Source organism: Oncorhynchus masou, chromosome 15 (assembly GCF_036934945.1).
Source record: "Oncorhynchus masou masou isolate Uvic2021 chromosome 15, UVic_Omas_1.1, whole genome shotgun sequence".
Lineage (NCBI taxonomy): Eukaryota > Metazoa > Chordata > Actinopteri > Salmoniformes > Salmonidae > Oncorhynchus > Oncorhynchus masou.
In genome coordinates this window covers 68,874,830-68,900,871 of record NC_088226.1, presented here as the reverse complement: position 1 = coordinate 68,900,871, position 26,042 = coordinate 68,874,830, and the positions used below count along the sequence as shown (strand labels likewise).

The 26,042-nt window shown below is 44.3% G+C and overlaps 1 protein-coding gene across 1 annotated transcript; it reads left to right on the top strand.

Moving 5' to 3' along the window:
* The first annotated feature begins 4,284 nt into the window (after window positions 1–4,284).
* On the top strand, window positions 4,285–26,038 carry LOC135556729 (transcription factor 12-like). The gene is made up of 9 exons (XM_064990137.1): window positions 4,285–4,597; window positions 14,198–14,392; window positions 14,737–14,922; window positions 15,734–15,853; window positions 18,247–18,405; window positions 22,286–22,557; window positions 23,458–23,693; window positions 24,883–25,047; window positions 25,358–26,038. The coding sequence occupies exons 1-8, from the start codon at window positions 4,526–4,528 to the stop codon at window positions 25,032–25,034; spliced, it is 1,392 nt and encodes a 463-aa protein (XP_064846209.1). The 5' UTR covers window positions 4,285–4,525; the 3' UTR covers window positions 25,035–25,047; window positions 25,358–26,038.
* Window positions 26,039–26,042: the final 4 nt, after the last annotated feature.

Here is a 26,042-nt window from a genome sequence, read left to right as displayed (position 1 = left end):
GCTCTTCCACCCTGAAACTAAAGCTCTTGTTCTCCACTCTGAAACTAAAGCTCTTCCACCCTGAAATGATAAATATTGGGAATAGGGTGCTATGTGCCCTGGTCAAGCAGTGAATACATAGGGAATAGGGTGCTATGTGCCCTGGTCAAATGCAATATATAGGGAATAGGGTGCTATGTGCCCTGGCCAAGCAGTGCAATATATAGGGAATAGGGTGCTATGTGCCCTGGTCAAGCAGTGCAATATATAGGGAATAGGGTGCTATGTGCCCTGGTCAAGCAGTGCAATATATAGGGAATAGGGTGCTATGTGCCCTGGTCAAGCAGTGCAATATATAGGGAATAGGGTGCTATGTGCCCTGGCCAAGCAGTGCAATATATAGGGAATAGGGTGCTATGTGCCCTGGTCAAGCAGTGCAATATATAGGGAATAGGGTGCTATGTGCCCTGGTCAAGCAGTGCAATATATAGGGAATAGGGTGCTATGTGCCCTGGTCAAGCAGTTAATAGGGAATAGGAACCACAAACCAGAGTAGGCAATAATGCTATAGACAGGCTTACTGTACCTTGAATGGAACAGTGTTTAGGGGACATGAGAGGAGAGGGGTGTCCAGTGGACCAGAGCGTGCTGCATGTAATGCCCTGGACCAGAGCTACAGTGGACCTCGTGCTGCATGTAATATGTAATGCCCTGGACCAGAGCTACGGTGGACCTCGTGCCCTGCATGTAATGCCCTGGACCAGAGCCACAGTGGACCTCGTGCTGCATGTAATGCCCTGGACCAGAGCTATGGTGGACCTCGTGCTGCATGTAATGTTTGCGGTGTTCTGTGAAGGGAGTAGTACACAGCGTTGTACAAGATCTTCAGTTTCTTGGCAATTTCTCTCATGGAATAGCCTTAATTTCTCAGAACAAGAATAGACTGACAAGTTTCAGAAGAAAGTTCTGTGTGTCTGGCCATTTTGAGCCTGTAATCGAACCCACAAATGCTGATGCTCCAGATACTGAACTAGCCTAAAGAAGGCCAGTTTTATGGCTTCTTTAATCAGAACAACAGTTTTCAGCTGTGCTAACATAATTTCAAAAGGGTTTTGTAATGATCAATTGGCCTTTTAAAATTATAAACTTGGATTAGCTAACACAGCCTGCCATTGGAACACAGGAATGATGGTTGCTGATAATGGGCCTCTGTACGCCTATGTAGATATTCCATTAAAAATCAGCCGTTACCAGTTACAATAGTCATTTACAACATTAACAATGTCTACACTGTATTTCTGATCCATTACTGATAAATTTGACGTTTCTAAGTGACCCCAAACAAGGACATTTCTAAGTGACCCCAATCTGACTTTGTCTGTAGTCAGATGTTAACAGAATGTAATGTATTTAACACAAAAACTATATTTCAAGTGAGAATTAGGCAGGTTTGATGCAGAAATAGAAAGGAAATTCTTGCCTACTTTTTAGAAAATAAAGTAGTGTGTAGTTCCAGTAGTTAGCTACACGGTAAAACAGTAGTGTGTAGTTCCAGTAGTTAGCTACACCGCTACATGGTAAAACAGCAGTGTGTAGTTACAGTAGGTAGCTACACTGCTACATGGTAAAACAGTAGTGTGTAGTTCCAGTAGTTAGCTACATGGTAAAACAGTAGTGTGTAGTTCCAGTAGTTAGCTACACCGCTACATGGTAAAACAGTAGTGTGTAGTTCCAGTAGTTAGCTACACTGCTACATGGTAAAACAGTAGTGTGTAGTTCCAGTAGTTAGCTACACCGCTACATGGTAAAACAGTAGTGTGTAGTTCCAGTAGTTAGCTACACTGCTACATGGTAAAACAGTAGTGTGTAGTTCCAGTAGTTAGCTACACTGCTACATGGTAAAACAGTAGTGTGTAGTTCCAGTAGTTAGCTACACTGCTACATGGTAAAACAGTAGTGTGTAGTTCCAGTAGTTACCTCCTCCACATGGTGAAACAGTAGTGTGTAGTTCCAGTAGTTAGCTACACTGCTACATGGTAAAACAGTAGTGTGTAGGTCCAGGTAAAACAGTTGTGTAGTTACAGTACACCGCTACATGGTAAAACAGTAGTGTGTTGTTCCAGTAGTTAGCTACACCGCTACATGGTAAAACAGTAGTGTGTAGTTACAGTAGTTAGCTACACCGCTACATGGTAAAACAGTAGTGTGTAGTTCCAGTAGTTAGCTACATGGTAAAACAGTAGTGTGTAGGTCCAGTAGTTAGTGTGTAGGTCTACACCGCACCATGGTAAAACAGTTATTAATTACTGAAAACACTACCAAGATTTGAATTTAATTCAACTTTCACCAATCTACTGCAAAATGTAGTTCAGTTACTAGTAGTTTAGTTACTGAAAGTAGTTATGGCTTCTACAGTGGCTTTTACAGTACGTCAACCTGCTTGCTAGCCTGGGCTAACATACAGACAGTACCCACAGGGCACAAACTGGTTGAATCAATTTCCCTGTCATTTAAAAAAAATGTGATGACGTTGAATTAACATGGAAAATTGGATTGTGCGATTTTTTTTTCTCCCAATTTATTTCACCCAATTTAACCTAATCCAATAACACGGCTCATGGTTTTTTTGTTGATTTCGAGTTGAATTCACTTTAGTTGACAACTCAATCAACTTTAAATAAAAACTAAGAGCCAAAGAGATTAGAGATCACAGGAAAACCACTTGGTTGGGTGTCATTTACTCAGTGCTTGAGCACCCAATCCAGACAGCAACTTTATAAATATCCCTACTCCAGACAGCAACTTAATAAAACCCTACTCCAGACAGCAACTTAATAAATATCCCTACTCCAGACAGCAACTTCATGAATATCCCTACTCCAGACAGCAACTTCATGAATATCCCTACTCCAGACAGCAACTTTATAAATATCCCTACTCCAGACAGCAACTTTATAAATATCCCTACTCCAGACAGCAACTTCATGAATTTCCCTACTCCAGACGGCAACTTCATGAATAACCCTACTCCAGACAGCCTTAGTGAGGAGGAACTTACCCAGCCGCACGTGCCTAGAAGTTAAGAACTCACGCCAGGCTCGTCTGATTTGGGAATATGGGTCAGACAGTCAGGGGAGGGAGAGAAGGGAAGACACTAATGTACAAGAGGTGTTTTTATAGGGTGTGTTTAGTTAGGAGTGTGTTTATGTACCAGTATTGCTTCCGTCCCTCTCCTCGCCCCTACCTGGGCACAAACCAGGGACCCTCTGCACACATTGACAACAGCCACCCTCGAAGCATAGTTACCCATCGCTCTAGAAAAGCCACGGCCCTTGCAGAGCAAGGGGAACAACTACTTCAAGGTCTCAGAATGAAACGCTATTAGCGCGCACCACCGCTAACGAGCTAGCCATTTCATATCGGTTAGATTTAGTTAGGAGTGTGTTTAGTTAGAAGTGTGTTTAGTTAGGGTGTGTTTAGTTAGGGGTGTTTTTAATTAGGAGTGTGTTTAGTTAGGAGTGTTTTTAGTTAGGTTTGTGTTTAGTTAGGATTGTGTTTAGTTAGGGTGTTAGTTTGTTTTGTTAGGGTGTGTTTTGTTAGGGTGTGTTTAGTTAGGAGTGTGTTTAGTAGGGGTGTGTTTAGTTAGTGTGTTCAGTTGTGTTTAGTTAGTTGGTTTGGTGTGTGTTTAGTTAGGAGTGTGTTTAGTTGGGGTGTTAGTTAGGGTGTGTTTAGTTGGGTGTGTTTAGTTTGTGATTGGGTGTGTTTAGTTAGGAGTGTGTTTAGTTAGGGTGTGTTTATTGGTTAGTTAGGGTGTGATTGGAGTTAGGAGTGTGTTTTGTTAGGGTGTGTTTAGTGTGTTTAGTTAGGGTGTGATTGGTTAGAGTGTGTTTTAGTTAGGGTGTGTTTATTGGTTAGGGTGTGATTGTTAGTGTGTTTAGTTAGGGTGTGATTGGTTAGAGTTAGGAGTGTGTTTAGTTAGGGTGTGATTGGTTAGAGTTAGGAGTGTGTTTTGTTAGGGTGTGATTGGTTAGAGTTAGAGTGTGTTTAGTTAGGGTGTGATTGGTTAAGTGTGTTTAGTTGAGGTGTTATTTTGAAGTTCACTCACTCCTATTGTTTGAAAGACTAGATATGTAGGTAGCGAGTGTAACTGTGACTGTGTGTGTAGTAGTGGAACCTCCCCAATCCCTCCCTAAATCACCCCTCACCAATTCCTGGAATGGACCAGTCCTAATTTGCATAAGTTGTCTGTGACAGAGTAGTTAAGCGAGCTGTAGGGTAATGGGTCAGAGGAGGAGGAGGAGTGTGTGTCGACTACCGAGCATATGAACACGAGACTGGAGCTGTGGACTCACAGGTCTATACTGACACACTACTGACTACTGGAGTCGGTACTACAGGACTTCCAGACACACTACTGAAACTACTGGAGTCGGTACTACATTACTTCCAGACACACTACTGACTACTGGAGTCGGTACTACATTACTTCCAGACACACTACTGAAACCACTGGAGTGTTGAACTGAATCTGAAACTGAACAGAATCATGTACTGCGCTTCTTATCCTGTCTCTGCCGGGACCACCAGCAATAACCTGATGTATTGCTACGTCAAATCGGTGAGTACGTTCCCACTCTAGATAAAAGCGTATGCACCGGTCTGCATACTGTCTTTGTGAATGATTGGATGTTCTCCTATTATCTCTCCTTCTCTTGACCTTAGCAGGGGGCATTCAACTTTTACCCTATGAAGTCCGGAGCACTGCTGGGTTTCTATTCTACTTGATTATCAATTTCACCCACCTGATCTCCCAGGTCTAAATCAGTCCCTGATTCGAGGGGAACAATGAAATGCATTGGAACTGTCTTGAAGGTCCAGAGTTGAGTTTGGTCCTATAGAGGTCTCTACATAGTTATCTTTAATTGATATACTCTCCGTTATCGTGATATACTCTCCGTCATCGTGATATACTCTCCGTTATCGCATAATACTCTCCGATTATTGTGATATACTCTCCGTTATCGTGATACACTCTCCGCCATCGCAGCTATCGCGATATACTCTCCGTTATCGTGACATACTCTCCGCTATCGCAGTTATCGTGATATACTCTCCGTTATCGTAATATACTCTCTGCTGTCGTGATATGCTCTCCGTTATCGTGACATTCTCTCCGGTATCTTGATATACTCTCCGTTATCGTGATATACTCTCCGCTATTGCGATATACTCACCGTTATCGTGATATACTCGCCGTTATCATGATATACTCTCCGTTATCGTGATATACTCCCGGTTATCTTGATATACTCTCCGCTACCGTGATATTCTGTCAGTTATCGTGATATACTCTCCGTTATCGTGATATACTCTCAGTTATCGTGATATACTCTCCGTTATCGTGATATTCTCTCCGTTATCGTGATATTCTCTCCGTTATTGTGACATGCTCTCCTCGTGATATACTGATATACTCTCCGTTATCGTGTGATATACTCTCAGTTATCGTGATATACTCTCCGTTATCGTGATATTCTCTCCGTTATCGTGATATACTCTCCGTTATTGTGACATGCTCTCCGTTATCGTGATATACTCATGTACACATAAGACATAGAATAAGGCATCTATAATTTAAATACATTATCAATATGTTCACTATCAATGTAGTAACACCTATCGTAGAATAGTACTATTGACTCAAAAGTACTCTATCCACTGTGTACTAGCTAGTCCTTCATCCGTTTCTATTGCATTGTAGTTTATCACACCAGGGAGTCCATGCAGACTCCATTCTATACCATTCACACCAGGGAGTCCATACAGACTACATTATATACCATTCACACCAGGGAGTCCATACAGACTACATTCTATACCATTCACACCAGGGAGTCCATACAGACTACATTATATACCATTCACACCAGGGAGTCCATACAGACTACATTCTATACCATTCACACCAGGGAGTCCATACAGACTACATTATATACCATTCACACCAGGGAGTCCATACAGACTACATTCTATACCATTCATCCATACTTCACACCAGGAGTCCATACAGACTACATTATATACCATTCACACCAGATCCATACAGACTACATTATATACCATTCACACCAGGGAGTCCATACAGACTACATTATATACCATTCACACCAGGGAGTCCATACAGACTACATTATATACTTCACACCAGGGAGTCCATACAGACTACATTATATACCATTCACACCAGGAGTCCATACAGACTACATTATATACCATTCACACCAGGGAGTCCATACAGACTACATTATATACCATTCACACCAGGGAGTCCATACAGACTCATTATATACCATTCACACCAGGGAGTCCATACAGACTACATTATATACCATTCACACCAGAGAGTCCATACAGACTATTATACCATTCATCCATACAGACTACATTATATACCATTCACACCAGTACAGACTACATTATATACCATTCACACCAGGGAGTCATACAGACTACATATATACCATTCACACCAGGCATGCAGACTACATTTAACCATTCACACCAGGAGTCCATACAGACTACATTATATACCATTCACACCAGGGAGTCCATACAGACTACATTATATACCATTCACACCAGGGAGTCCATACAGACTACATTCTATACCATTCACACCAGTGAGTCCATACAGACTACATTATATACCATTTACACCAGGGAGTCGATACAGACTACATTATATAACATTCACACCAGGGAGTCCATACAGACTACATTCTATACCATTCACACCAGTGACTACATTCTAGGGAGTCCATACAGACTCATTCTATACCATTCACACCAGGAGTCCATACAGACTACATTATATACCATTCACACCAGCATTTCTATACCATTCACACCAGGAGTCCATACAGTTTATCATTCACCAGGGAGTCCATACAGACTCCATTCTATACCATTCACACCAGGGAGTCCATACAGACTACATTCTATACCATTCACACCAGGGAGTCCATACAGACTACATTATATACCATTCACACCAGGGAGTCTACATTATATACCATTCACACCAGGGAGTCCATACAGACTACATTATATACCATTCACACCAGGGAGTCCATACAGACTACATTATATACCATTCACACCAGGGAGTCCATACAGACTACATTATATACCATTCACACCAGGGAGTCCATACAGACTACATTATATACCATTCACACCAGGGAGTCCATACAGACTACATTCTATACCAGTACAGTAACAGACACTTTGATTTACATTTACATTTACATTTAAGTCATTTAGCAGACGCTCTTATCCAGAGCGACTTACAAATTGGTGAATTCACCTTCTGACATCCAGTGGAACAGCCACTTTACAATAGTGCATCTAAATCATTTAAGGGGGGGGTGAGAAGGATTACTTTATCCTATCCTAGGTATTCCTTGAAGAGGTGGGGTTTCAGGTGTCTCCGGAAGGTGGTGAAGGTGGTGATTTACTCAAAAGTTATTGCAGCAACCATGTGTCTGAGTGTTTTAAGGGTTATGAATGGGCACATATGGCTGAGTGTGTGTCTGAGAAGGGATATTACTGTATGGTGAGTGGGATTGGGACTCTGTGTGCTATTCAGTCAGTGTTGTCAGTGTTTATTCATTAATTTGGGGAAAGTTCCCAAGTTTATGAATTTTCGATTTACAAATGTCTTTGATCATGCAGTTCTTTAATGCATACCGAAGTGACACTGATCATTTTACTCTGGACTGTGTGGTCAGTGAGTTCAGTAACGCGCATCAGTGATCAATACACTGTGTTAATGATCAAGATCCCTCTTTCTGTTCAGACAGACCTGAGAACACAACACATATCATTCTCATTTTTTTACCGTCTACCATTTTTTTGGACGTGAAGCAGATTGCTGCTCTGATCTCTATTTGATTTAACCCGTGGTCTGTTTTAACATTGGTCCCTATACGGATCATTATCAGGCGCAATTAAAGACTGCTTTGATCTCTGAGAGAGTAACTAACTAGAACCAGACGTTTGTACTAGACGCAGACGGGCAAATTGATTGCATGTGGCTAGATTTTGGATGTGGTGTTACTGTAGAGCAGAGGCAAATTAAATAGTTGGTCAATATCACACTCATTTAAATCTTCCTGTATATGATTGAAAGTATACATTTCGAGTGTAAAATGTGGTCTTGTTCTTTTTATTGTCTTCATAATATATTTAAGCCATGTCGTTTTTGTTGCTATCAGAGATGCTAACGGAACACAGAACTGTTTAGTTTTTGTTGCTGTCAGAGATGCTAACGGAACACAGAACTGTTTAGTTTTTGTTGCTATCAGAGATGCTAACGGAACACAGAACTGTTTAGTTTTTGTTGCTGACGGAACACAGAACTGTTTAGTTTTTGTTGCTGTCAGAGATGCTAACGGAACACAGAACTGTTTAGTTTTTGTTGCTATCAGAGATGCTAACGGAACACAGAACTGTTTAGTTTTTGTTGCTATCTGAGATGCTAACGGAACACAGAACTATGAACATGTCTCATATACTATGTGTCTGCTTTACTTCAGTTGTGTTCTTCACATATGGAGAGTCTCTAATCTTTAGTGATGCCGTTATTGATGGTGAGTAAATCAATGAGGCACTAAAAGAGAACACCATGTTGACGGTTTATGTATGCGTGTTTCAGGGTGTGTGTCGGGGGGGGGGGGTTATTGGGGGACAGCGGGGGACAGCGAGGGTGTGCTGGGGCGGGGGTGTGGCCATTATTAACGGGTCGCATACTTCATCCAAGGAGTGAGCGTGTGTGTGTGTGTGTGTGTTTGTGTGTGTTATTAACGGGTTGCCTGCTCCGTCCCATAGTAAGGAGGACAATTGGCTTTATCCTGTACCATATGCTACCCACGGAGGTTCAGACAGGGCTAGAGGGTGTGTGTGTGTGTGTGTGTGTGTGTGTGTGTGTGTGTGTGTGTGTGTGTGTGTGTGTGTGTGCGTCCTCGTGCGTGTGTGTGTGTAGCAGGGTTGGCGACGGCAGGGGCTCCTATATTTGGCCTGTTCCCACTATCACCACAGGACTCGTACCAGCCAAGGTTACGGCTAGAGCTGTGTGTGTGTGTATGTGTGGGAAGGGGGGTTGTGTGTGTGGTGGGGAGGGGAGTTGTGTGTATGGTGTGTGTGATCATGTTCAACAGAGTCTTTAAGGGGCCAGTCTACTTTACAGTGCGTTGTCGTCGGGGTAACAATAGTGGGTGTGTAGGTGGGTGGGTATTTCATTTGTAAGACATCCTACAATGATACTGTAGTTAATTCACATGTTTTATTATTATAAAAAGTATTATTATATTATAATTTCCCTGGCAGTTCTTTTCTAGGTGATACAAAGTATCATACCCCATTACATCTGTGGTCCTGTGGTGTGATATTGTGGTGTGGTCCTGTGGTCAGGTCCTGTGGTGTGTTCCTGTGGTCAGGTCCTGTGGTGTGATATTGTGGTGTGGTCCTGTGGTGTGGTCCTGTGGTGTGGTCCTGTGGTGTGATATTGTGGTGTGGTCCTGTGGTGTGGTCCTGTGGTGTGGTCCTGTGGTCAGGTCCTGTGGTGTGGTCCTGTGGTGTGATATTGTGGTGTGGTCCTGTGGTGTGATACTGTGGTGTGGTCCTGTGGTGTGGTCCTGTGGTGTGGTCCTGTGGTGTGATACTGTGGTGTGGTCCTGTGGTGTGATCCTGTGGTGTGATCCTGTGGTGTGGTCCTGTGGTGTGATCCTGTGGTGTGATCCTGTGGTGTGGTCCTGTGGTCAGGTCCTGTGGTGTGATCCTGTGGTGTGATCCTGTGGTGTGGTCCTGTGGTCAGGTCCTGTGGTGTGGTCCTGTGGTGTGGTCCTGTGGTGTGGTCCTGTGGTGTGGTCCTGTGGTGTGGTCCTGTGGTGTGGTCCTGTGGTGAGATCCTGTGGTGTGATCCTATGGTGTGGTCCTGTGGTGTGGTACTGTGGTGTGGTCCTGTGGTGTGGTCCTGTGGTGTGGTCCTGTGGTCAGATCCTGTGGTGTGATACTGTGGTGTGGTCCTGTGGTCAGATCCTGTGGTGTGATACTGTGGTGCGATCCTGTGGTGTGGTCCTGTGGTGTGGTCCTGTGGTGTGGTCCTGTGGTGTGGTCCTGTGGTGTGGTCCTGTGGTGTGGTCCTGTGGTCAGATCCTGTGGTGTGATACTGTGGTGTGATACTGTGGTGTGATCCTGTGGTGTGGTCCTGTGGTGTGGTCCTGTGGTGTGATATTGTGGTGTGGTCCTGTGGTGTGATATTGTGGTGTGGTCCTGTGGTGTGGTCCTGTGGTGTGGTCCTGTGGTGTGGTCCTGTGGTCAGATCCTGTGGTGTGGTCCTGTGGTGTGGTCCTGTGGTGTGGTCCTGTGGTGTGGTCCTGTGGTGTGGTCCTGTGGTGTGATATTGTGGTGTGGTCCTGTGGTGTGATATTGTGGTGTGGTCCTGTGGTGTGGTCCTGTGGTGTGGTCCTGTGGTGTGGTCCTGTGGTCAGACCCTGTGGTCCGACCCTGTGGTGTGGTCCTGTGGTCAGATCCTGTTGTCCGACCCTGTGGTGTGGTCCTGTGGTCAGATCCTGTGGTCAGACCCTGTGGCGTGGTCCTGTGGTGTGGTCCTGTGGTGTGGTCCTGTGGTGTGGTCCTGTGGTGTGGTCCTGTGGTGTGGTCCTGTGGTGTGATATTGTGGTGTGGTCCTGTGGTGTGATCCTGTGGTGTGATATTGTGGTGTGGTCCTGTGGTGTGATCCTGTGGTGTGATCCTGTGGTGTGGTCCTGTGGTCAGGTCCTGTGGTGTGATATTGTGGTGTGGTCCTGTGGTCAGATCCTGTGGTGTGATTATGCTGTCTGAAGAGGATGTATCCAATATGATTCTGCAGCGTTTTCCACATGGAAATCTATCTATCCCAATCTATCCCTCCCACCCTACCTCCAGGGTTGTGCAGTGACGGAGAGGAAATGCTGTTCCCTAAACCCAGATAAGGAGGTACATGGATCACCCGGTTTAGGGATTAACACAATAGCTCTAAATCTGCTCCAATCACAACACACTGATTTTGTGTACTGTACTGTAGTATACTGTAGTGTACTGGTGTGTACTGTAGTATTCTGTAGTGTACTGTAATGTAATGTACTGTAGTGTAGTGTAGTGTACTGTGGTATCCTGCAGTGTACTGTAGTGTACTGTAGTGTAGTATTATGTAGTGTACTGTAATGTATTGTAGTGTACTGTAGTATTCTGTAGTGTACTGTGGTATTCTGTAATGTAGTGAACTGTAGCGTACTGTGGTATTCGGGAGTGTTCTGTAGTGTACTTTAGTGTACTATAGTGTTATGTAGCGTATTGCAGTATTCTGTAGTATTCTGTAATGTAGTGAACTGTCGTATGCTGTAGTATACTGTAGTATGCTGTAGTGTAATGTAGCATTCTGTAGTATACTGCAGTATGCTGTAGTATGCTGTAGTGTATTGTAGTATGCTGTTTTGTGCTGTAGTGTACTGTAGTATGCTTTAGTGTATTGTAGTGTACTGTATCATTATTTAGTGTACTGTAGCATTATTTAGTGTACTGTAGTATGCTGTAGTGTACTGTAGTATGCTGTAGTGTACTGTAGTATTCTTTAGTGTACTGTAGTATTCTTTGGTATGCTTTAGTGTACTGTAGTATTATTTAGTGTACTGTAGTATTATTTAGTGTATGCTGTAATGTACTGTAGTATACTGTAGTGCACTGTAGCATGCTGTAGTGTACTGTCATATTTTTAGTGTACTGTAGTGTACTGTACTATACTGTAGTGTACTGTAGTATGCTGTTTTGTGCTGTAGTATGCTGTAGTGTACTGTAGTATGCTGTAGTGTATTGTAGTGTACTGTAGTATGCTGTAGTGTATTGTAGTATACTGTAGTATGCTGTAGTGTAATGTAGCATTCTGTAGTATACTGCAGTATGCTGTAGTATGCTGTAGTGTATTGTAGTATGCTGTTTTGTGCTGTAGTGTACTGTAGTATGCTTTAGTGTATTGTAGTGTACTGTATCATTATTTAGTGTACTGTAGCATTATTTAGTGTACTGTAGTATGCTGTAGTGTACTGTAGTATGCTGTAGTGTACTGTAGTATTCTTTAGTGTACTGTAGTATTCTTTGGTATGCTTTAGTGTACTGTAGTATTATTTAGTGTACTGTAGTATTATTTAGTGTATGCTGTAATGTACTGTAGTATACTGTAGTGCACTGTAGCATGCTGTAGTGTACTGTCATATTTTTAGTGTACTGTAGTGTACTGTACTATACTGTAGTGTACTGTAGTATGCTGTTTTGTGCTGTAGTATGCTGTAGTGTACTGTAGTATGCTGTAGTGTATTGTAGTGTACTGTAGTATGCTGTAGTGTATTGTAGTATACTGTAGTATGCTGTAGTATACTGTAGTATGCTGTAGTGTGCTGTAGCTTGCTGTAGTGTACTGTAGTGTATTGTAGTATACTGTAGTATGCTGTAGTATACTGTAGTATGCTGTAGTGTGCTGTAGCTTGCTGTAGTGTACTGTAACTTCAGTTCACAGTTCTGGCATTTCATTGGTCCATGGACATACAGTACCAGTCAAAAACTTGGACACACCTACTCATTCAAGGTTTTTCTTTATTTGTGCTATTTTCTACATTGTAGAACAATAGTGAAGACATCAAACTATGAAACAACACATATGGAATCATGTAGTAACCAAAAATGTGTTAAGCAAATCAAAATATATTTTATATTTGAGATTCTTCAAAGTAGCCACCCGTTGTCTTGATGACAGCTTTGCAAACTGTTGGTATTCGCTCAACCAGCTTCATGAGGAATGCTTTTTCAACAGTCTTGAAGGCATTCCCACATATGCTGAGCACTTGTTGGCTGCTTTCCCTTCGCTCTGCGGTCCAACTCATCCCAAACCATCTCAATTGGGTTGAGATCAGTTTATTGTGGCGGCCAGGTCATCTGATGCAGCACTCCATCACTCTCCTTCTTGGTCAAACAGCTCTTACACAGCCTGGAGGTATGTTGGGTCCTGTTGAAAAACATTTGATAGTCTCTCTAAGTGCAAACCAGATGGGATGGCGTATCGCTGCAGAATTCTGTGGTAGTCATGCTGGTTAAGTGTGCTTTGAATTCTAAATAAATCACTGACAGTGTCACCAGCAAAGCACCCCCACACCACCACCTCCATGCTTCACAGTGGGAACCACACATGTGGAGATCATCCATTCACCTACTCTGCGTCTCACAAAAACACAGCAGTTGGAACCAAGATTTCCACTGGTCTAATGTCCACTGCTCGTGTTTCTTGGCCCAAGAAAGTCTCTTCTTATTATTGGTGTCCTTTAGTAGTGGATTCTTTGAAGCAATTCAACCATGAAGTCCTGATTCACGCTCTCGCCTCTGAACAGTTGATGTTGAGATGTCTGTTACTTGAACTCTGTGAAGCATTTATTTGGGCTGCAATCTGAGGCTGGTAACTCTAATGAACTCATCCTCTGCAGCAGGGGTAACTCTGGGTCTTCCTTTCCTGTGGGGGTCCTCATGAGAGCCAGTTTCATCATAGCGCTTGATGGTTTTTGCGACTGCACTTGAAGAAACTTTTAAAGTGCTTGAAATGTTCCGCATTTCCTGACCTTCATGTCTTAAAGTAATGATGGACTTTCATTTTTCTTTTGCTTATTTGAGCTGTTCTTGCCATAATATTTACTTGGTCTTTTAACCCGTCTCCTCCCCTTCATCTACACTGATTGAAGTGGATTGAACAGGTGACATCAAATAAGGGATCATAGCTTTCACCCTGGATTCACCTGGTCAGTGTATGTTTTGTCCTCAGTGTGTGTTTGGTCTCTAGTCTCCACTATGTCAATGATTGTTTCCAGTGATGAGGAAGAGTCACTTTCTGAAGTCATTGTTTCAGTATTCTAAATCAAATCAAATCAAATTGGTCACATACACACGGTTAGCAGATGTTTTAATGCGAGTGTAGCGAAATGCTTGTGCTTCTAGTTCCGACAGCGCAGTAATAACCAACGAGTAATCTAACCTAACAATTCCACAACAACTACCTTATACACACAAGTGTAAAGTGTATTCTAGATGTTTACTTCACAACCTTTTTAATTTCGCTGTTTCCCCCCCATCTTCTTCTCAGGTTTACGATGGATCTCCAAGTCACCACGACCTCAACCCTGACTCCTCCCCCTGTGGCGAACAACAGGGCATTAACAGTTCACCTGACATGTGGAACTCCAATGGAATGAACCAGGCTGGCTATGGAGGAATGGGAGGGTCTTCAGCCCACCAATCAGGAAGCTACAGTAACCTGCAACCGTCACACAATCACCTGGTAGGTTTTTAGTTCATTCGCCATATTTATTTTTTATTTTTATTTTACTAGGCAAGTCAGTTAAGAACAAATTCTTATTTTCAATGACGGCCTAGGAACAGTGGTTTAACTGCCTGTTCAGGGGCAGAACGACAGATTTTGTACCTTGTCAGCTCTAACCACTAGGCTACACTGATAAAAACAGAGTCCATTTTACTCACCAGAGCTCTCATATTAAAAAGTAAGAAAGTTTGGGACAAATATGTAAAAATATACAGTGAGTGAACAAAACATTAGGAACACCTTTCAAATATTGAGTTGCACCTCCCCCTTTTGACATGTGTATGTGTTTGTTTGCTTTGCAGGTCTATTCTCCCCATTCAGTCTCACCTGTAGAGATGAACAGGGGTCTTCCTCCTATGTCTACCTTCCACCGTAACAACCCTGCTGCATCTCACTCCCTGTCAGCCAACAGCTCAGAGAACCCAACAGGACACCCGTCTACAGGATGGTCTCAGACCGGAGCAACCCTGGAGAAAGCATTGGCTTCTGTATGTACTGGGACTACTTACAAAGCCAACTTCAAAGTGAAGCAGCAATGACCAATAGGGAAATGTCCCTATAACAAACCACTGTGTATTATTATCAACCCAGACTTTTTGGACTTTTTGCCTGTCCAACCAGTAAAATGTTATAATAGTCAGCTGGGGTTACGAGCCATGCTACATGGCCTGAGGTGGTGGTTATAAAACCACACAGAGAAATTACAAGTAGTGCTTTTAAAATGATGCATGGAGTTACTACTCACGGTCCTCTATCCCTCCTCTACCCCTCCTCTATCTCTTCTCTACCCCTCTTCTACCCCTCCTCTCCTCATCCTCTATCCCTCCTCTATCCCTCCCCCTCCATCCCTGCTCTACCCCTCCTGTATCCCTCCTCTATTCCTCCTCTACCCCTCCTCTACCCCACCTCTACCCCTCCTCTACCCCTCCTCCATCCTTCCTCTATCCCTCCTCTACCCCTCCTCTGTCCCTCCCCCTTCTCTATCCCTTCTCTACCCCTCCTCTATTCCCCCTCCTCTATCCCTCCTCTATCCCTTCTCTATCCCTCCTCTACCCCTCCTCTATCTCCCTCCTCTACCCCTCCTCTATTCCCCCTCTGTCCTTCCTCTACCCCTCCTCTATCTCTCTTCTACCCCTCTATCCCTCTCTACCCCTCCTCTATCCCCCCTCTATCCTTCCTCTACCCTTCCTCTATCCCTCTCTACCCCTCCTCTATCCCTCTCTACCCTTCCTCTATCCCTCTCCACTCCTCCTCTATCTCCCCCTCATCTTCTTCTTCTACTTCTCTGTCTGTGTTCAGATGTATTCTCCTGACTACACTAGCAGCAGTGAAAACTCCTCCACACCAGAGAGGTCTCCATCTCCACACACAGGGTCGGCAACGGGTCCCCCAGCTAACCAGGCCTCCCCTATATCACTGGTAAGGACATGGAGCCCTGTGACACATCTTTGTTTGCTAAGTTTTGATTGGTCACGAAGAATGTTCAAATACTGTACCCACACAATCTATCATTGATGTTGTCTGCTGGAGACACATTTTATCTAAATGCTTTTGAATTGAATGTGTTTAAATGTCTTTGAATTGATCCAACTCATCAAATACATAAACTCAGCAAAAAAAAAAGAAACGTCCCTTTTTCAGGACCTGAGATAATCCAAATAACTTCACAGATCTTCATTGTAAAGGGTTTAAACACTGTTTTCCATGCATAAACAATTAATGAACATGCACCTGTGGAACGGACGTTAAGACACTAACAGCTTACAGACGGTAGGCAATTAAGGTCACAGTTATTACAACGTAGGACACTAAAGAGGCCTTTCTACTGACTCTGAAAATCACCAAAAGAAAGATGCCCAGGGTCCCTACTCATCAGCGTGAACGTGCCTTAGGCATTCTGAAAGGAGGTATGAGGACTACAGATGTGGCCAGGGCAATAAATTGTAATGTCTGTACTGTGAGACGCCTAAGACAGCGCTACAGGGGGACAGGATAGACAGCTGATTGTCCTCGCAGTGGCAGACCACATGTAACAACACCTGCACAGGATCGGTACATCCGAACATCACACCTGCGGGTCAGGTACAGGATGGAAACAACAACTGCCCGAATTAAACTAGGAACGCATAATCCCTCGATCAGTGCAATAGGCTGAGAGAGGAAGGACTGAGGGCTTTTGTAGGCCTGTTGTAAAGCAGGTCCTCACCAGACATCACAGGCAACAACGTTGCCTATGGGCACAAACCCACCGTCGCTGGACATGACTGGCAAAAAGTGCTCTTCACTGACGAGTCGCGGTTTTGTCTCACCAGGGATGATGGTCGGATTCACATGTAACAACACCTGCACAGGATCGGTACATCCGAACATCACACCTGCGGGTCAGGTACAGGATGGCAACAACAACTGCCCGAATTAAACCAGGAACGCATAATCCCTCGAAGGAATGAGCATTACACCGAGGCCTGTACTCTGTCCAAGATCTTGCAGGTGCCTTGGTGGAAGAGTGGGGTAACAAGAACTGGCAAATCTGGTGCAGTCCACGAGGAGGAGATGCACTGCAGTACTTAATGCAGCTGGTGGCCACACCAGATACTGAATGTTACTTTTGATTTTGACCCCCCCCTTTATTCAGGGACACATTATTCCATTTATGTTAGTCACATGTCTGTGGAACTTGTTCAGTTAATGTTTCAGTTGTTGAATCTTGTTATGTTCATACAAATATTTACACATGTTAAGTTTGCTGAAAATAAACGCAGTTGACAATGAGAGAACGTTTCTTTTTTGCTGAGTTCATCTCCTTATAATATCGCCTCAAGCACTGCAATGTTTCATTCTCAGCATGATAATAACACCCTCTCTCTCCTTTCTCTCTCCTCTCTCCTCTCTCTCTCTCTCCTCTCTCCCCTCTCCTTTCTCTCTCTCCCCTCTCTCTCCTGTTTCTCTCTCTCTCCTCTCTCTCCCCCTCTCTCTCTCTCTCTCCTCTCTCTCCCCCTCTCTCTCTCTCTCCTCTCTCTCCTCTCTCTCCCCCCTCTCTCTCCTCTCTCTCCTTTCTCCCTCTCCCGTTTCTCTCTCTCTCTCCTCTCTCTCTCTATCTCTCCTCTCTCTGTCTCTCATCTCTCTCCTGTCTCTCCTCTCTCTCTCCTCTCTCCCCTTTCTCTCTCTCCCCTCTCTCTCCCATTTCTCTCTCTCCCCTCTCTCCTCTCTCCTTTCTCTCTCTCCTGTTTCTCTCCTGTTTCTCTCTCTCTCCCCTCTCTCTCCTCTCTGTCTCTCCCACTCCTCTCTCTTTCCTTCTCCTCTCTCTCTCTCTCTCCTCTCTCTCCTCTCTCTCCTCTCTCTCTCCTCTCTCTCCCCTCTCTCTCCCCTCTCTCTCTCTCTCTCTCTCTCTCTCTCCTCTCCTTTCTCTCTCTCTCCTCTCTCTCTCTCCTCTCTCTCTCTCTCCTCTCTCTCTCTCTCTCTCTCTCTCTCTCTCTCTCTCTCTCCTCTCTCTCTCTCTCTCTCTCTCTCTCTCTCTCCTCTCCTTTCTCTCTCTCTCCTCTCTCTCTCTCTCTCTCTCTCTCTCTCTCTCTCTCTCTCTTTCTCTCTCTCTCTCTCTCTCTCTCTCTCTCTCTCTCTCTCTCTCTCTCTCTCTCTCTCTCTCTCCTCTCTCTCTCCCCTCTCTCTCCTCTCTCTCTCCTCTCTCTCCTCTCTCTCTCTCTCCTCTCTCTCCTCTCTCTCTCCTCTCTCTCTCCCCTCTCTCTCCTCTCTCTCTCTCTCCTCTCTCTCCTGTCTCTCTCTCCCCTCTCTCTCTCTCTCTCCTCTCTCTCTAGTCTCAGTTGGAGAATCGTCTAGACAGATTGGATGATGTGATCTATGTGCTGCATAACCATGCGGCAGGACCCATCCCCAGCCTGCCGTCTGACATCCACAGCCTGTTGAACCAGGCTAACCATGGACTCAGAACCACCATGGCACATGACACAGCCATGGTGAGTCCCATTCATTACTTTGTGAAAGAGTTTCAGGTTGTGTCTGTTTTATGTATGGGAAGCGTGTAGGGAAAGGCTATTGGTACCATATGCTACCCACGGAGGTTCAGACAGGGCTAGTGTGTGTGTGTGTGTGTGTGTATGTGTGTGTATGCGCGTGTGTACTTTCTAAATGTAATCGTTACAGTTGCTAGTTACCGGTCCAAAATTGTAATCAGTAACGTACCTTTTGTATTACCCAAACTCAGTAACGTAATCTGATTACATTCAGTTACTTCTGGCTTACATTCCCCTGAAACAGGAAGAAGAAGTCAAACAGGATCCATTAAAATCATCTGGTGTGTTGTCATAGTGACTTGACTTGTGGTCAAGACTCAGGTGGAAAAAAACATGTTTTTTTTTCAATGCTGAATTGAATGTCATTGAGAAGACAGAAAACAGCAATCTGTGTCTGTGTGTACCCTGCCACCACTGCTCTACAAATCACGCCAGACACACTCCAGCTATGGTATGCGTTTTTTCCACATGTCATTTCGACATATTTTCCGTAAATCAAATCAAAATGTATTTGTCACATGCGCCAATTACGACAAGGGGTGTAGACATTACCGTGAAATGCTTAATTACCAGCCCTTCTAACCAACAATGCAGTTCAAGAAATAGAGTTAAGAAAATATTTACTGGATGGCAGGAAGCTTGGCCCCAGTGATGTACTGGGCGGTACGTACTACTCTCTGTAGCGCTTTATGGTCCAATGCCGAGCAGCTTCATACCAGGCGGTGATGCAACCAGTCAGGATGCTCTCGATGGTGCAGCTGTAGAACTTTTTAAGGATCTGAGGACCCATGCCAAATCTTTTCAGTCTCCTGACTGGGAATAGGCTTTCTCGTGCCCTCTTCACGACTGTCTTGGTGTGTTTGGACCATGATAGTTTGTTGGTGATGTGGACACCAAGGAACTTGAAACTCTCAACCCGCTCCACTACAGCCCTGTCGATGTTAATTGTGGGCTGTTCATCCCTCCTTTTCCTGTCATCCATGATCAACTTAGTTTTGCTCACATTGAGGGAGAGCTTGTTCTCCTGGCACCACACTGCCAGGTCTCTGACCTCCTCCCTATAGGCTGTCTCATCATTGTCGGTGATCAGGCCTACCACTGTTGTGTTGTCAGCGAACTTACTGATGGTGTTGGAGTCGTTCACCCACGCAGTTGTGGGTGAACAGAGAGTACAGGAGGGGACTAAGCACGCACCCCTGAGGGGCCCCAGTGTTGAGGATCAGCATGGCGGATGTGTTGTTACCTAACCTGCGGGCGGCCCATCAGGAAGTCCAGGATTCAGTTTCAGAGGGAGGTGTTTAGTCCCAGGGTCCTTAGCTTAGTGATGAGCTTTGTGGGCACTATGTGTTGAACGCAGAGATGTTATCAATGAACAGTATTCTCACATTAGTGTTCCTTTTGTCCAGATGGGAAAGGGCAGTGTAGAGTGCAATAGAGATGGCATCATCTGTTGGGGCGGTATGTGAATTGGAGTGGGTCTAGGATTTCTGGGATGATTTTGCTGATGTGAGTCATGATCGGCCTTTCAAAGCACTTCATGGCTACCGACATGAGTGCTAGGGGGTGGTAGTCATTTAGGCAGGTTACCTTCGCTTTCTTGGGCACAGGGACTATGGTGGTCTGCTTGAAACATGTTGGTATTACAGACTCGGTCAGGGAGAGGTTGAAAATGTCAGTGAAGACACTTGCCAGCATGCTCTGAGTACACGTCCTGGTAATCCATCTGGCCCCGCGGCCTTGTGAATATTGACCTGTTTAAAGTTCTTGCTCACATCGGCTACGGAGAGCATGATCACACATTAGTTTGGGACAGCTGGTGCTCTCATGCGTGCTTCAGTGTTGCTTGCCTCGAAGCGAGCATAAAAGGCATTTAGCCTTTGCGTCACTGGGTAGCTCGTGGCTGTGTTTCCCTTTGTAGTACGTAATAGTTTGCAAGCCCTGCCACATCCAATGAGCGTCAGAGCCGGTGTAGTAGGATTCTGTCTAAGTCCTGTACTGATGCTTTGCCTGGTTTGTCTGAGGGCATAGCAGGATTTCTTATAAGGGTCCGGATTAGTGTCCTGCTCCTTGAAAATTTAAACTCTAGCCTTTAGCTCAGTACGGACGGTGCCGGCTATCCATTGCTTCAGGTTGGGATATGTACGGACGGTTACTGTGGGGACAACGTTGTAGATGCACTTATTGATGAAGCCGGTGACTGAGGTGGTATACTCCTCAATGACATTGGATGAATCCTGGAACATATTCCAGTTTATGCTCGCAAAATAGTCCTGTAGTGTAGCATCCATGTCATCTGACCACTTCCGTATAGACTGGTATTCACTGGTACTTCCTGCTTTAGTTTTTGCTTGTAAGCAGGAATCAGGAGGATAGAGTTATGGTTAGATTCTCCAAATGGAGGGCAGGGAGAGCTTTGTGTGTGTGGAGTAAAGGTGGTCTATAGTTATTTTTTTCTCTGGTTGTGCATGTAACATTTTTTATTTATTTTTATTTTACCTTTATTTAACCAGGCAAGTCAGTTAAGAACACATTCTTATTTTCAATGACGGCCTGGGAACAGTGGGTTAACTGCCTGTTCAGGGGCAGAACGACAGATTTGTACCTTGTCAGCTCGGGGGTTTGAACTCACAACCTTCCGGTTACTAGTCCAACGCTCTAACCACTAGGCTACCCTGCCGCCCCAACATGCTGGTAGAAATGAGGAAAAACGGATTTAAGTATGCCTGCATTAAAGTCCCCGGCCATCGGGCGCAGTGCACGCTAACCAGGTCGCCAGGTGCACAGTGTTTCCTCCGACACATTGGTGCGGCTGGCTTCCGGGTTGGATGCGTGCTATGTTAAGAAGCAGTGCGGCTTGGTTGGGTTGTGTTTCGGAGGACACTTGGCTTTTGACCTTCGTCTCTCCCGAGCCCATACGGGAGTTGTAGCGATGAGACAAGATAGTAATTACTAACAATGGGATACCACGAAATTGGGATAAAAGAGGGTAATTTTTTAAAACAATGAAATAAATAAAAAAAGTCCCTGGCCACTAGGAGAGACACTTCTAGATGAGCATTTTCTTGTTTGCTTATGCCTTATACAGCTCGTTGAGTGTGGTCTAAATGTAATCCGTATCAGCATCGGTTTGTGGTGGTAATTAGACCGCTATGAATAATATTGATAAGAACTCTCTTGGTAGATAGTGTGGTCTACAGCTTATCATGAGGTACTCTAGCTCAGGCGAGCAATACCTCGAGACTTCTTTAATATTAGACATCGTGCACCAGCAGTTATTTACAAATAGACAAACATCCCCACTACCTCTTCTTACCAGCCAGTTCTATATTATCCATGTCATCGTTCAGCTACGATTCTGTGAAACATAAGATATTACAGTTTTTAATGTCCCGTTGGTAGGATAGTCTCGAATGGAGATCATCCAGTTTATTCTCCTGTGATTGCACATTGCACGTTTATTTAATACAACTGCCCACTTTTTCCTCGTTTGGATTTGCTCGTACTACTTGCTACGTACACACAGAGTACCACCATATGAGTCATAATACCATTAAAAAAACAAAAACAAGAGCTGAATATATTGATAAACTTCACCTTGTCTGACAGAGATTCACATGTTTATATTTTTAGTCATACAGCAGACGCTCTTATCTGGAGCTGCCAATGTTTGTCTATGGAGATTGCATGGCTGTGTGCTCGATTTTACACACCTGTCAGCAATGGGGTGTGGCTGAAATAGCCAAGTCCGCTAATTTGAAGGGATACTTTTGGCCGTGTAGTGTATGCGTATATTTATTGCACCTATTCTCTTGTGTGTGTACAGGTCGAGGCTGTCAATCTGAACAACAACAACCACCACCCTGTGTTGCAGAGCCGTTCACAGACTAACCAAGGCCACTTCTTCCCAGCGGGTCTCCCTGCAGGACTTGGTGGCTTGGAGCTGAAGTTGGAGGGTCTGGAGGAAGATGAGCAGTATGAGCTTCATCACAGCCATCACTACCAGGGTCACAGACACAGCCACAGCTCTGACAGCCACAGCCAGCGCTCCGACGAGGAGAGCGTGTCACACAAGACGCAAGGAGACAGCATGACCAGGTGAGGACAGCAAAAATAGCTTTACGCTATCTCTCTCTGCCTCTAGCCTGATCCCAGATCAACTTTATACACACTTTATACACATTTCAGCTTTAGATATGAGACTCATTTTTCACGGAGTATGTAGTGAACTACTTTTTTGAAATAACCTTATTTAAATGAACTATATTTTCTTAAGGGTAGCTTTAATGCAGCTTGACCTCTTCCAGTCTGAAGTAATTGGCAGCTTGGTGAATATTTTCAGAGAAGCGTCCCCAAAAACTGCCTTTGTCTCCGTCTCCCTGGCTGTCTGTCTGTCTTCCTGTCTGTCACCTTGTCCCAGATCTGCCTTTAGCCTGATTCCAGATCAACTTTATACACTCTCTCTCTCTCTGTCTGTCTGTCTGTCTGTAGCCTTGTCCCAGATCAGCTTTCTGCCTCTAGCCTGATTCCAGATCAGCTTTATGCTATTATCTGCCTCTAGCCTGATTCCCGATCAGCTTTATGCTTTCTGCCTCTAGCCTGATCCCAGATCAGCGTTATGCTATCTGCCTCAAGCCTGATCCCAGATCAGCGTTATGCTTTCTGCCTCTAGCCTGATCCCAGACTGTCTGGTCAGAGTTGACACAGATCTAGAACGAAGCTATTCTCCCTCTACCGAGCAGGGGGAAATGCTTGTTATGATGTAATTTCAACCAGATTTGCCTGCTGGCTGGGTAGCTGCCTATCTATCTGTTTGAGTGGTAAAAACTGGTAATGAATTCAATATTCAACGCACATTTTTTTTGGCGCATGATCAGAATTTCCAACTCAACCCCCCCAAAAACAATATCAAAAGTTTTCAAATAATTCCCACCAGAGGGCGCCACATGGCAACTGACAATTCTAATACTAACACTCTCTTTCTTTTCTCCCCTTCAGCAGCATCCATGAGGAAGAGGATAACCTGAGTCCGGAGCAGAAGGCTGAGCGGGAGCGGGAGCGACGGATGGCCAACAACGCCCGCGAGCGCCTTCGTGTCCGTGACATCAACGAGTCGTTCAAAGAGCTGGGTCACATGACCCAGCTGCACCTGAAGAGCGAGAAGCCCCAGACCAAGCTGCTTGTTTTACACCAGGCCGTGGCTGTAATACTTAGCCTAGAACAACAAGTCAGAGGTCAGTACTGCTACCATCTTGAACAGGTCTCTCTTGCAAAAGAGATTATGTCTATTTCTTAATTCATCTTTCCTCGAATTCCTCGCATCCTCTCTCCTCGACTCCTTCTCAAAACACATTGGAGGAGAAGGTCTGAGGAGAGAAACATTGTATTTTCTCTATCCAATAAGAGATTGAGAAGGAGATTAAGAAAAGACGGAAAGATACATTGAGATATAGTTATTATCTAAATAATCTGTATAAATATAAGTTGAATGAGTACATACTTCACTACAGTGGAACATGAATGGGGTGGCAGGGTAGTCTAGTGTTTAGAGCGTTGGACTAGTAACCGAAAGGTTACAAGTTCAAATCCCCAAGGTACAAATCTGTCGTTCTGCCCCTGAACAGTTCTGCCCACTGTTCCTAGGCCGTCATTGAAAATAAGATATTTTTCTTAACTGACTTGCCTAGTTAAATAAAGGTAAAATAAAATCGATGGGAGGGGCTGCGTAGAAGGGGATATGCCCTGTTTCCCTGTCAGGTCTATGAGACAGTACGAATGTTGATGTCCTGTTTCCCTGTCAGGTCTATGAGACAGTTCTAATGTTGATGTCCTGTTTCCCTGTCAGGTCTATGAGACAGTACTAATGTTGATGTCCTGTTTCCCTGTCAGGTCTATGAGACAGTACGAATGTTGATGTCCTGTTTCCCTGTCAGGTCTATGAGACAGTACGAATGTTGATGTCCTGTTTCCCTGTCAGGTCTATGAGACAGTACTAATGTTGATGTCCTGTTTCCCTGTCAGGTCTATGAGACAGTACTAATGTTGATGTCCTGTTTCCCTGTCAGGTCTATGAGACAGTTCTAATGTTGATGTCCTGTTTCCCTGTCAGGTCTATGAGACAGTACTAATGTTGATGTCCTGTTTCCCTGTCAGGTCTATGAGACAGTACTAATGTTGATGTCCTGTTTCCCTGTCAGGTCTATGAGACAGTACTAATGTTGATGTCCTGTTTCCCTGTCAGGTCTATGAGACAGTACTAACGTTGATGTCCTGTTTCCCTGTCAGGTCTATGAGACAGTACTAATGTTGATGTCCTGTTTCCCTGTCAGGTCTATGAGACAGTACTAATGTTGATGTCCTGTTTCCCTGTCAGGTCTATGAGACAGTACTAACGTTGATGTCCGTGTGATCTGCTACCTCTAGAGCGTAACCTGAACCCTAAGACAGCCTGTCTGAGGAGGAAGGAGCAGGTGAAGATGTCAGCTGGGTTAACAGATGCCCAGGGCCTGCAGCAACACCAGGCATCACCACATCCTGGACTAGACACTGCTAACCCCATGGGACATCATGCCTAAACATCTAAAACAGGTAACAGTACAAAGAGCTCCCATTCTTCTTCTTCTTCTTTGTCTGTGTTTAGACAGGAAGCCCCCCCTGTCCCATGAGAAAAAAAAAAAGTTACTTTGATTGGTATTTTGACCAATCGGATCAGGTCTTCAAATGATATGCTGTGAAAAGATCTGATGTGATTGGTGGAAAGAGATCAGATTTGGGCTGCCTGTCTAAACACAGCCTTCTTCTTCTTCTTCTTCTTCTATGAAAGCGTGTATTGATCCAAGTTGATATAATCTCTAGTGTGAGAAACGTTATCAACCACATGTTTTCTTTCTTTCTACAGATGAAGTGTGGAAAAGGATCACCCTGAGATGGTGAAAGACCATCCAATGACATTCAGTGTTATCTCTGGGACCCAGTAGCGAAGAAACAGAAAGATTTTCGTGGGGTGGGGGGGGGGGGATAAAGTGTTGCAGCAGCTAATTAATCACGACAGTAGTGACAATTTCCTCCTGATCGACTTTCACTTGTGCCTAAACTTACTTGTAACCAGCAAATGTTTTGTACAAAATGTTTTTTATATTCGTTAGTACACAGTGAATGAAAAATGTACAGTGAAAAAAAACCCACAACACTGTCCTGTTTAAATCAATGTTTATTTCATCACTTTGTATCCTCCTCTGTCAGTGTTGTCCTCTTAAAAGGCTCTGCATGGTCAATCCAACATCTAGCAGTGGCCGTACAGCATCCAATAAATTGGTCTGAACCGCAACTCACAGTGATTCAGGGATAATCTCTATCGCCATCCAGCTAATTTACGAGCAACTGGCTAAATGAAAAGACAGGACCTTACATTTACATTTACATTACATTTAAGTCATTTAGCAGACGCTCTTATCCAGAGCGACTTACAAATGACCTCTTCTGAGATGTTGAAGTTTGTTTCCCGGTGCTTGACATAGGAGCTCAGCCAAAACAACATCTAGTACAAATGCTGCATCTCCATCACGAATCTTCCCATTTACCCC